This window comes from Rhyacophila brunnea, unplaced genomic scaffold, assembly GCF_057557595.1.
Source record: "Rhyacophila brunnea isolate RB1 unplaced genomic scaffold, BYU_Rbru_1.0 scaffold_22, whole genome shotgun sequence".
In the NCBI taxonomy this organism is placed as follows: Eukaryota; Metazoa; Arthropoda; class Insecta; order Trichoptera; family Rhyacophilidae; genus Rhyacophila; species Rhyacophila brunnea.
In genome coordinates, this window is record NW_028232882.1 from 32,596,454 (window position 1) to 32,610,429 (window position 13,976).

A 13,976-nucleotide genomic window follows, 5' to 3' on the forward strand; every position below is an offset into this window, starting at 1 on the left:
TTATTCGCTGCAACATTTTAATCAAAGTAAAAAGAATTTAGACGCAATTTTCTACCTATTCTGACTTTATTGAGTGGTTCACAGTCTTAACGCTAGATGGCAGAGGCTGAAATATGTTTTAACCAATTTTCCATATACATACAATAAATTGATCTCATATTTTTTTTCTTTTTAAAAGTATATTGCATTTAATTACTCACCTCATTGTACAAAAATGATTATATCTTTATTTTTCAATTCTTTAAATTCGTTTATAAGCTTTTTAACAGATGAATATTTTTACATTATTTACGATAATGTAGGTGACTGCAAAATTGAAGGGTGGATTACAAAAACAACATAATATGTCAGAACTCAGGGCTCGAAATGGACCGGAACGCACCGGAGCGCCGTTCCGATTAATAAAATCTCGTAGGAAAATATTTTGACCATCTGAGCTAGATCTGCCATAAAACAAAAAAACCTTACACTTATTTTTATAAAATACTCATAAATTTAGATAACTAGGTTAATATTTTCGTAAAATCATCGAGCGCTCCGGTTCGTAAAATTTTCCATTTCGAGCGCTGTCAGAACTAAATAATTTTACAGGAGAGCGAAAAAACTTAACAGAATCTATTAATTGAGTAAGCATTTACTTGGTGGAATTCCATTTTACAAGAAATGAAAATATAAATAATATTAAATTCTACAGGAATACAATCACTGCCAAAGTTTTAATTAAGTTCATTTTAATTACCACATTTAAATAACACGTTAATTATACTGAATGACCAACTGCTCCAAGCCGTGCCAGTTACGGTGTGACCACTAAATGAGCACAATCACTGCTGACCTTTTAATTACTTTTTAATTACCCCATTTAAATAACACGTTTGTTATATATAATGGCCAAGTAACCACTCCAAAGGCGCCAGTCGCGGTGTTAGCATTAAAGAATAGAATCTCGTTGTAATTTTTTTCAAATCTTATTTTTCGCATCGTTGTCAATATATTGTCGAGTACTTTCAAACTTTTTCAGGTGTTCCACAAGGATCAAATCTTAGACCAATTATGTTTCTCATATTTGCCAATGATATTTATAGTGAAAGCCATGGATGGAATTGAATTTTTAGTTTTTGCAGATGATTTGAAATTATATGCACCAATTCGCAATGAGTTGGACTGTTGCATATTACAGCAAAATCACTGTTCACTTGACAATTGGTCAATAAAGAATAAATTAGAATTTAATACTGACAAATGTTTCTGTATTACTTTTACTAGGTCAAGAACCCCGATTAAATATAAATATATTATGTCAAAAAGTTCATTAAAGCATCAATCTGAAGCGAAAGATCTTAGGATAATTGTAGACTCTTCATAATCATTTCACTCGCATATAACTTCTACGGCTGTTCGTGCGAGTAAGCTTCTAGGATTCATCATGCGACAATCCAAACCATTCAAGAATTCAAATGTTCTTACGAACTTACATACACTCTACGTCTCATTAGTGGGTAGCATTCTTGAATATGGGTCGATTATCTGGTGTCCTTATGAGGTTTCCTATAAGCTTATTTTAGAACGTGTCCAGAAGAAATTTCTTCGATGTTTTTATTTTAAGACATTTAACTATTTTCCTTTCGATAATTCGTCAAATAATGATTATTTTCCGACTGCCTTTCTACCCTTGTAGAATGCTAACTTTTCATTCTCTTGAATCAAGTCGGCCTCTTCTGCTCTTGAAACACTTTTGCCTGTTTTCGCGAGGGATGGTTTCTAATCCTGGTGTCCTAATGGATTTGAATTAACATATTGCGTCTGTCAATTGCCTACGTTATCGGCACCATTTCCTCGTGTCAAGACTATCAGGCACCATTAGCGAGGGGTGCAAGATTAGTAAATACGCTCCCTAAAGCATAGACATTTTCAATAATGTACTTTGCATTTTGTTTTTGAAACATTATTTTTCTGTATAAAATTGTACTTAATAATATGTTTTGATTTTATTTTATTTTTTTGTTATTATTATCATATAATACATAATTAGTAATATTTGTTATAATTTAAATCTCATGTTGTTTACGCCTTGAATTTAGATTTGTTATGTCCACAATGTTTGGTTTTCTTAAATAAATAAATTTCTTCCTTGCGAATAATGATTTTTTAATGTGATACTACAACATTACGTGCTCATTTTTCAATGAGAAATACATTAATCATTAGATCTTTCGAAGTAACTATCAGAAAAATATGTAATAGACAGATGTCATTTGACTTAATTATTATTTTAATGTATTTGTAGAAAATCTTTTGTCAAATGATTTTTTTTTGCTGAAAATACCTTTTAAGTCGTGTTATGTACTGTTTTTTAAAGAACGGTAAATGAGAGCTTATAGATAATATTAAAAAAAAAAACATATAAATCTCAAATATGAAAAAAACTTGACATACCTATTATATTATGTTGTTTTTGTAAACCACTCTTCAATTATTAATAATATTAATTTGCAACTATATTCCAATTCTCTTCGACACAGGTATATTCTTGTCTGTTATATTAATATGTTTATATTGAAATCCTGTTTATTTATACGAATTCATCTTTGGTACGATCACAACACTTTTGAAGATCAATCCAGTATAAATTATATTCTCGAAACAGTGATGTTTTTTGAATTTCAATTAAAAATACAATAAAAGTACTGCATAAAATTATTTACAAATCTATAACTATTCTAGAAACTGATCAAACTACAGTTAAATGATAAAAATAATCATAAAAATATGCAAGAATAACTAAAACTAAGATAATAACAGTACAAAGTACAGTATTCCCCAACTTGTCATTCAAGGAAAGATCAATGGTAAGCGTAGCAGAGGATGGCGCCGCATTTCGTGGCTTAAGAACCTCTGTGCTTGTTACGAGTGCAGCTCCACTGAACTGTTCCGAGTAGCAGACGACAAAGTTAAGATCGCCTTGATGGTGGCTGACCCCCTCTAGGGGATGGCACAATAAGAAGAAAATAATTTAAAACGTAAATTTAGAGACCATCCATAGACCGAAACCGTATGCGGTTTAGAACCATGTGCCATATTAAACTTATGATTTTTGATCATGAAAATATATTTTTTACTAAGTTTGTGAGTTTAAGTGCATGGTAAAAACGGATATAATCAGATGCCTATAATATACTTTGCGAAAATATATTTCCATGAGCAGAAATCATAAGTTTAGTACGGCACACGATTCTAAACCGCATCCAGTTTCAGTATAAGAATGGCCTCTAAGTACTTATTGTTTTAACTACGTGTTTCGTATTAATTATGTAGCTATAAATAGTCAGCCTTCAAATAATAATTTAGTGTCTTTTAGGATTTTTACGTCCATAATTAATTTTACAACGTTTTTCTTAGCTCATATTCTTATTTGTCCGGTGGTTCTTTGTCCGGTACAAATCTTGCAATCGATTTTTAACTAACTTCCCGACTAGCTAGACATTTGAAACTTTTAGAATATATCAGAACACGATGCCAATGCATTTTTTAAATACTTGTAGCCATCTTTAAGTAGAATTGAATTCATTTTCAGTTAATTCTGTTTTGTATGAAAAGTTATTTCGACACCATTATTGGTTGCTAGGGTTCTGGGGTCCTAGCAACTAAATTATTAATATATACGTGCGTTACTATGGAAATCAATATGGCATGTCAAAATGACATTTCAGTATTATTTCTATCAAGTACAATTTTTTTTTGATCGTTTAAGCTAGTCAAGTCAAGTTTATATGATTCAACAGAAAATTTAAAAGCGTTGTATATAAAAACTTCTTTTTATCATGTAATTATTTATATTGATCACTCCGTGGAAGATCAGTGTCGTGAAGTGACAGGTTATGTTGTATATACACAGATGCCCCTAGCAGAACTATAATGATACTGCACTTTATTACCGTGTATATGTTTCGCAATTTATCTTCAACATAACTGTGAAACTCTGTATGAGTGTGAAATCTGGACCGACAGACCGGAGAAATATAGCTCGGGATAAAGATTCTTAGCCGGTTTTATACCGTCAGCAACTTTTCTCGCTCTATGAGGCCATGATCGACAAGCCGCACATACAAACTTCGCGAGTTATCTCGTCTGACTTTAAACTCAAATTATTAGCCATTGTCGATTGATTTGCATAATCTAAAAATCTGAGCACATAGTGACATCTGTTTGAATAATTATGAGATACGAATTATCGGAATTACAGCGATTGTACATTCAACGTGTGTCGTTAAAAATCTGCGTCGTCAGATACTGCCATAGTAATATCGTGCGGCATAGAAAAGGCTAGACTCTATACATCAATATACATCTTGCCTCTTCCAACTTCATATTTATGTAAAGAAAAAAGGAACAGGCTTTCGGACGTGGAACCGCATCTCAGATTAAAATTAACAACTGGGGAACCAAATTATGATGATCTGTCTCATCTTTCTCATTGATTATAACGAATGTAACCTATTTATAATATAACTTTCATTTATTTTATTTATATTTTATTATGAATGAATTTTATTTTTCGTTTATTATTATTTTGTTTATGTACTTACTAAAAAAGGAAAAAATAAATTTATTTTGATTATTATTAGTATAAATGCAATTTTTTGACGAGGGTTACGAAAATTATAGAAGAGGTACACAGATGTCGAAAGTTTGGAAAACACTGCAGTTAATTTATTGCGAACCATGCTTTTTTCGTAAAAGGCAGTTAGGTTAATAATTACATAGAGTCATTTCCATTTTAGTTAAAAATTGTTCGATTAAGTACAGTTTTTGGTGAAGTTTGTAGTAAAGTTCCTCCATTCGTTTCTTTAATTTTCTTCATGACGAGAATTACATATTATGTGTAATGTTCTTGTGTTATTTCGTTGTTTAGTTGAGTAACTATAGTAACTAGTAAGGTTATTAAAACACAATTTACTTTTATACAGTTTTATTTACCAAAAGTACAAAAAATCTACATGGTAACACCGGTTCATAAATTAACTTAAACGTATGTGGTTTTATCATCCTAACAGTTTTTTTATTTTACAGAAATTGGTAAAAAAGGAAGATCGTATAAATGTACATTTTAAATATATTATTATAATAGGTAGGAATTACACTACAATCGTGGTTTTTCCAACTGATCACTTAAATGATTTTTTACAATGGACAGAATAATTAGAATATTTACTCAGAATATTACATAATATAATCCTTTTATAAAAATCAATTATTCACATCTTAAATAACTTGTTTAAGATTTTATATGAATAATAATTTATTTTTAAATTCAATGGTTTGAGTCATAAAAGCATGATTGAATTACGATTATTTCTTTAAATTATGTCTAAATGCAAGAGAAAAAGAACAGATAGTTCAACAGTTTTTTTTATTTGTTAAATAAAGCATATAATTGTGTAATTTTATTAGTAATGGTAGGTATATCTAACATGGCTTTATGTATATATAATAAGAATCGTCACCTTACTATTAAAACCTCGTAAGTCTGTTTGGGAAGAATGTTGAGGGGAAGGAAAATCGTAATAAAAACAATATTTTAAACACCTCTGTAATCGATTAATCTACTAACACCGGTTGTGAAATACGAGGTTTTTATTCCATGTTTGAACCCACGAGACCGACGAGTTTTTAAATTGTGTCGATAGATGGAGAGCATAATAGTCTAGAGAACCGAGATTTTACGAGATGATTTAAAATGTTTTTTTGTTTAAATTTTCTCGAATAAACTTCATTTTTCCATAATATCGGACTTATGAGGTCTTAATAGTAAGGTGACAATATGTATATATTTAAATAATTTAATATAAAGATTCCAGTAGGTATGTTAGTTACAAGTTGAAATATATAAAAAAAATAATGAATATTATAAAATATTTTCAGAATATAGTTAGAAGAAATCGACGTATAGAGAGAAAACGTGAAATTAAATATTTTTCAAATTCATAATTTCAGTCTATTATCGTATACAAACATTGTTTTTTTATTTAATTTTCTATCCATTCGATTGAAATATCATATAAATCAAGATGGCAGTTTGATTAGCCCCCACTTATCTATTGAATCCTTTGCGGGTGGATATTATTTGGCGCCCAACGTGGGGCCAAATAATATTACCCGCAAAGGATTCAAAAATACGTGAAATTTATTATGAAATTTGATATTTTAGATGCATTTGTTATCAAAATAATTAATAACATTAAAAGTTTTTTTTAATATGTACAGATATTTCAAATATTATCCATAAATTTCATGCTGTTTGGAATTATTAATTTAAAATGTTATAATCGAATGGTAGTAGTTATACATTGGTAGAATGGTGTCAGATTCAAGTGCGGGCGACTCATTTAAGTGTTGATATCGCTACTTTCAAATGACACTAACACTGTTCCAAAGTGATTTCGTCGCGGCCGCAATGCCAATGAATCTGTCCTTCTATATATATTTTATAATAAATTATTATCGGTTGAAATTCAGTGACAAATTCATTTATTTTTAAATATTAATTTAAATCTTCTAAAAAAATATGTCACATTGGATACAACTAGGATAGTGTGTGGATAAATTAAAAATGAAAAAGAAATCGCATTTTAAAACATACTAAACCGTATTCGACTAGTAACCATACAATGTGCATTTTCCGAACAATTTTCTTTCACTTTTTACAATTATAAGTAGAAAGTTAATCGTAAATATTTTTACTTAGATTTTTTCATTTTCTTAATATTATATATTAAGTGTTTCAATGCCCTTTAAAATAAACTGAAGAGTAAATATACGATATCTGTGGATGGCAGTAATAAAAAATATCATTAAATAGTTTTTCAACCTGACAAGTTTTTATAAAATGGTATTTTTGAAAAATATCATTTTATAAAAGTATTTACTAAATTTAAAAAGATATAGTATGCGAGTTATTTGAAAATATAATCGGATTTGTCCACCAAGTATCTACATTATTTTTGATTATATTGAATATTCTCATTTGAAAGAAGGTTTGGTATTTTTATTAATATTAAATATCTTAGAATGGAAAAAAACTAACTGAGCTAAGTGTCATTGTTAATTGTATGCAAAAGGAAAAATGTGATAAGTCTTATTTTTTGTAAATGAGTTGATTATGGCAAACTAACCGCAAAGCATATATACGGCGGCAGAATGGCCGAGCGACTAACGCGTCGGCTTATAATGTCGTATGTTTCAGGTTCAAATCATGGGTTTGGCGAATATACGTATCATTTTTCAATGTGTATTTGGAGTCAGATTAGGTACGGACGTGATAGGTTGAGCAAGTGGGTAACCTCCTTTTAAAATCAAAAATCTGTGGAGGTCCATTTATGATCTTCTTATGATCAGATATGGTCAATATATTGCTATTCAGGTAGCAGTGGGGTAAGTAAAAAATACTAGTTTCAAAATAATTCAACTTTCATGTTTGTGCCATGTAAATAAAATAGTTAATTATATTATGTTTATTTTATTATTTTCTATAATATTTATAATATATGATATTGATAATATTTTTTGTCTAATATCATTACCAGTGGGTTATATCAATTATCCCACTGTTGCTTTGAAGTTACAAGACAATTTTGATAAATGCAACAGTCATTTTTTTTTAAATGGGGTATTTTAATTTTCATTATATACATAGCTTTTAGTAATCGATTGGCATATTATATGCTTATCTCAAAATCTTTTTTTTTTCACTTTTTTTTCACTGTTGCTTTCAGGTAGCGATATATAAATATATTATATACATTAATATACTTGAATGAAAACAAGGAGTTATTATTAGGAATAATATGTTATTCCACAAACGAGGACGAGTCAAATCAACACCTCTGAATAAGTGAATTTTCTACACAAATATCGAAGTTCTCATACAAAATTAATACTAGTTTGCTTCTCATGACAATTAGTAATTTTAGACTTATCATCATTTTACTTTTGCATAAAAATATTTGAACCAGACCAATCCACAGATATGAAAACTGTCATGTTTGGATTGAGCCCTGACCAAGTTGTTTATTATTTTGACCCAAAACAATGTATTTGACATAACTCGATTAGTTTTTCCAGTCTTACATAAATTATACTTGTGAATAGTACCGTTTTAGTTTCTTTATTATTTATTTTATCTATACAATAGAGTCAGAAAAATGTGATAGATATTTCAGGGATTGAAGCTGGATTTTTTTTAAATATTCTAAAATCTAATACGCTCCAGCCGTCGCATTGACATGTCTGTAATATCTGTTGCTCTCATAGCCGCCATATCCTGGCAAGACATTGTAATAGATAGGCTGGGGTGGAGGTGGTGGAGGAGGAGCATACGCCAGGCTATTAGGCCTGACTCTCATCACGCGGATATTGATCTCGTTGGCGGTGACTGTTTTCAGGAAGAACTTGTGGAAACGGGTGGACAGGATCCAGACAGGTGCTGGGTCATCGGCCATCCATCTGACTTCGGCGGCGAACTGGATCTTTTCGGGATCGTAAGCGATGACCCTGGAATAAAAATAAATAAATTGAATTACTATAATACATATTTTACTTTCCGAGTGAGTACTCTTAACAACATAAATTATTGACCATATTAAGTTATTCTTGTGAATAATTCTTAATACCAACGCTTTTTCATGTTTTTTTTAAAATTCTGACGATATAATTATGACTGTCATTTTTATAAGTTTATTGAAGATACATGTATTGTAAAAAACCACTAGTTAGCTTTGTCGCAATTAGATATGTCACGTATAGATTAGTGGGCAGGGCACATCGGCGCGAATCGTACTGGGTGTCGTATTTAAAAAAAAACTTTTTTTCTTCTTCTTTTGACCATGACCGATATATGATATGGACCTCCACAGAGTGGACGTTTGGGTCAATAATTTTTTTTTACAAGAAATTAATGTTAACCATTTGCTCAACCTATTAGGTCCATACTCTTGACTCTAAACACAACTTTTAAATACATAAGAAAAACTCTAGTGGTTATATATTTCTCAGAAGTGTTTTAAAATTATGTATCTTCAATAAAAAAATGTTAAATTCTTAAATCTTGTGAATTATTCGTTGAACAAAAAAATTGTTTATTCTCACGTTTTAATCAAGATATTATCATTATATACCTATCGCTTATATTCAGTGTTGAACAAAAATATAATTTAATTATAATCAGTACCTAAATAATAGCTTTATAGCGATTCTCGAAAGTTTTTATTATAATATGTTATATTAATATTACATTTACATATGCGGGAGAGAGAAAGAGTTAAAATCGACATTGTTTTGTAAATAATTCAATAATTGAAAAACCTCAGAAATGCATATTATATTAGAAAAAATCTGAAGAAAATAAGTTGGAGTGAGTAGGACTTAAACTCATGTCCTTATCTTTCTGAGTGAGAGATTTTGCCATTAAGCTATCGATCCGCCAATGATTCAGCAACTGACTGGCCAATATTTTTTCTAATAATAAGTAAGTTTTTGAACTTTTCAAAATTATGTTCTTTCAATAATAAAAAAAATAATACTATACAACCTTATTTATTTTCAGTATTGGATTAAAAAATAATTTATATATTGTGATACCACTTTGTTTTCCCACCACCACACGTCATATATGTACAGCCGTGGATATGCACGTCCACCTTCCATGACGCTATAAACGTGTCTGAAAGAAGTGATTTTAAGTGCTCATTCCGTCCCGAAACGGAGCCGCACGGGACTGATGCTATAACCATACACCGTAGTGCTATGTATTTTGTGAATTGTGGTACCTATTGCCATAAAAAAATGATTAGTAATGTGTATACGCCCACAATGGCCGATCGTTTACGCATCAGGCCCATAATGTCGTGGGTTTCAGGCTCAAATCCCGGGTCTGGTTAATTTAAATGTTATTTTTCAATATATGTTTGGGCCCAAAGTATGAATCTAATAGGTTGAGAAAGTGGCTAACATCCATTTCGATTGCTTAATCTACAAACTGGCTAACTCCACTTGGGAAAATGGTCAGGAAGGAGAAACACATAATAATTTAACTATCGAGCGGAATTTAACAATCTCAAAAATACACTTAGATTTTTTTTACAAATAAGCTGCACCATGAATTAATCATACACTATGTTAGCTTCCTTTTTATACATAAAGAAAATTTATATAAAGCGTGGAGTTGTTCCATTTACGATATTGGAAATTTGGCACCTGCAGTTGGCTCTTTTATGTGAAGAACGATAACGTATTTATTTATAGATTTAGGAGTTTGAAATTTTGTTTGAGCATAGAAAATATGCTTTAAAACAAAATACCATCAAACTGTCATTGTTGGTCAAAAATGCAGTTAGCTGGTTTGCAAATTGAGCAGTCAATTTATCGTAAAATAAAACAAAAATCTGTTAATACAAGGGCCATACGATCTTTGAAGGATCGGACAGGGTTTAAAAATATATATTAATAAGTTATTTCACTCACTCATGCGCATTTGTATGTGGATTCCATGAAGCAACAGCTGTCTCCGTCAAAGGACTGTAGTAGAGAGTATCCGTTGCTGGATCCACGACCAGGCCAATTCCCTGAGATGACTTGCGACCTACTAGCGTAACTGGAAGCTCCTCACCGTCTGCTGGAGGACCTTGTCTCAAGACTTCAGCTGGGACACTGAAGGTTCTGGAATACGAATACATTTACATAATTAATAGATTGCTTGTCTTTAATAATCCCACGAATTAGTACTATTTTCGTCGATGATTTTTGACTGAACAGAGGTATGTATGATTTTCCTACAAACCGCGTTTTTAAGTAATTACCTTCGAAGTCTTAAAATATAACGAAAATAAATAAATATACGTCAGAAAAACGACGAATATTTCATTAAATGTTAAAAAAAATGTATCTAAGGTGTGTATATTTGGAAATTATACGGCAAGTAGTCTTTCTTTTTGTAAATATATAATAAATCATTAACATTATCGTGATAAGTGTGATTTGACTAAATTCACTGAGACTTAATTTATTATAAAATGCCCATATGAGTGTGAGGCACGGAGAAATAACAAAAATAAATGATTCTAATTAATTTACATATCACAATATGTAAAAAAAAGCTGAAACAATACGAACTGAAGAGATCTTCACGATAAATCTAATATTATTTGAGATAATGGACCTTAAATGCTCAATTTTTGTATGCCGACTCAAGTAGAAAGCCGATACATTCACAACGACTGGTCCTACCTTTTCCGCCCCTACCGTTGTTATCTATGGATGACCTGTCATTGTTCTATAGAGTTCTCATACTGACGCGTCTGTTGTCTTTACACAGGGAATGGTTTGATTTGGATAGATGAGTTACACATGATAAATAATACACTAGCATTAACACACCTTCTACAAATGTAATGCACAAATCAATGCTACATATTTTTTAAAAATCGATATTACCACCGGTTTTTGTGTAAAGGACTAGTCTGACTTTGATAGGTGATAAATAACAGGAATGTATAGTATTTATAAAATTACACTGATAGTAAATATATTTGATTTGAAAATTTTTTATAATTCAATTTGAAACGAGAAAGGGCGAATCAATATGTTTGACATTGTCAAGCAATCTGGGATCTGATTTTAACAGCTGAACAGTGGAGCACTCGTTGCTTGTGAAAAAATAATATATGCTCAGGCTTTATTAATCTAAAGATGGCGCTGACCCAGGGTATAGATATATCATCATAAATCATCGTGTTCGAATTTAGAACTAAACTCACTACAGTATACAAAATATTAAATGGTAGGTCAATTAATGTTAGCATGTGGTACCCTCACTTAGCGGACTACTCACTCATATACTAGTGGATCTATAGCTGATGGTTTTTGAATTTAAAATCCAATTGATTTAAATTTTGTACTATTTCATTTGAGTCGTTTTTTGAAACCCGGGTTTTGCTTTTCGACATATTCAGATCGACAATGGTAAATGTACACTGACAACGAATACAGATACTGATTCTCGTTTATATAATAAAAGAACGTAAAAACTTTATTACATTAAGTAAAGAACAAGTAGTATGAGAACTAATTTTGAAAATTTTAAATGTTTGTAAAAACCCGTAGTATTGTATTAGGTACTCACTATTAATTAAGCGCATTATATTCTTATTATACATAAGCAATGAAACTAGTTAACGTGTTGGGAATTTAATAAAATTAGCTAATGAGAAATGCCACTAAATATACCTACTTACTAATTAAAAAATATAGACCCTATGTTAAGGTATAATCCATAATCGATAAACTGGATGCATTGAAGATTAGAATCTACTACTATTAGCATGAACTCAAGGCATGACTCGATCTATATAATATATTATATTATATTTTACGCCTATCGAGAGATTATGCGTCTATCGAGCGCATATAGAAACGGTAGAAATTTGCATCCGCGAAAATTCTAAATCGTTTTGGGACTATGTTAAATCTTTAAGAAGGGATGGTGGGTTTGTCAATTCAATGTGTTGGAAAGGCGAAGAGGTGACTGGATCTGGAGTGGCAGAGGCATTTGCCGGTCACTTTAAGTCTGTCTACGCAAGTAGCAGTCCGAATCTGGATGTTGCCTCAACGTCAAGAAAACCATCACGCGGTGCCCAATCTATTGATATCCTTCCGATTGATGATGCTATTGTGTTTGGATTCATTAAAAAGCTAAAGAACACTCGATCTTTAGGACCGGATAATCTACCAACATTTTTTTTAAAGGGGTGTATTGACTTTGTCAAAGGCCCGCTTTCATATATATTTAATCTTGTGATGGAGACGGGTATCTTTCCCGAATTGTGGAAGATGTCAAAGGTTACTCCAATCCATAAGAGTGGTACCGAGTCATCAGTGGAGAACTATAGGCCGGTGGCTGTTCTCTCGGCACCCGCAAAAGTTCTTGAGATGATCATGCATAACATGATTTATCCAAAAATTGAGTCATTTATAATGAATGAGCAGCATGGATTTAGAGTTGGCCGATTAAGGGGGGACATGCTCGTCGAAGGTCAAAATTGAGTTTTTATTGTATTTTCAAACCATGATCCTGGACACTCCTTAAACGTTGTAGATAATTTATTTATATAATTTTGAAGCCTTATTATCCTTTATAGTTATTTTAAACATTTGATGACTGCATAAAGTATTTTTGTTACATAAAATAGTATTCTTTTAAACCTCTCGCTCTAATGTTTTAGAATATAGTCATATTTCGGTACATAACTGTGCAGTGGTGTTAAGATTTTTTACATTTATTAATTTTTAAACGCATTTATAAAACCATTAGCATAATTTATTAAGATATAATTTTTGTAAAATATTCACGATAAAAAATTATATTGATAATCTCTGTGATCCCAAATTTGACAAGAATTAGGCATTTTATTATTCAAAAAATTGGCAAGATTTACACATTTGAAGATGATTCTAAAGATATTTATTATAAGCTTTGTCTTTGACCATTCAAGTGTGATAAACATTTTATGAATAATGATTGCTTTATAATAATTATTGACCTAAGAATAAGGTAGCGTTTTTTTGAAATACGCCATTTCTTTTAGCATTCCCCAGTGGTTAAGCTACAACATATGGCCGTAGCCATAAATTGACAAACTATAATTAAAGTAGGGAGTAAAATTATGTTAACGCGCGTGTTTGAACATGTACCTAACCGATTTTTTTTTTTTTTTTTTAAACGGTACATGTTCAAACAGAGTCTCAGCAGAGCAAAATATTTTATTTTTTTATATCTATGCAGATGGAGACGGAACTAAATAACCTCTTTTTTGTTTCCTACTGTAGGGAAAAACATAGACTAAGAAAACTTTTAGAGAAATTTATTTATACTGCTCGTGGTCTCAAAAATTTGATCGGGATGGTTGGAACGTAATTTTTTAGAT

The 13,976-nt window shown here is 30.9% G+C and overlaps 1 protein-coding gene across 1 annotated transcript in view; it reads right to left on the bottom strand.

The window, feature by feature from the left end:
- Positions 1-7,659: 7,659 nt before the first annotated feature.
- Positions 7,660-13,976, bottom strand: part of yellow-e (L-dopachrome tautomerase yellow-e) — a 100,672-nt gene continuing 94,355 nt past the window's right edge. Inside the window, exons 5-6 of the mRNA XM_085949806.1 lie at positions 10,519-10,713; positions 7,660-8,550 (exon numbers count right to left, since the gene is read on the bottom strand). Of these exons, the coding sequence (XP_085805932.1) occupies positions 8,256-8,550; positions 10,519-10,713 (490 nt within the window). The 3' untranslated portion in view covers positions 7,660-8,255. The remainder of the gene's footprint in view (positions 8,551-10,518; positions 10,714-13,976) is intronic.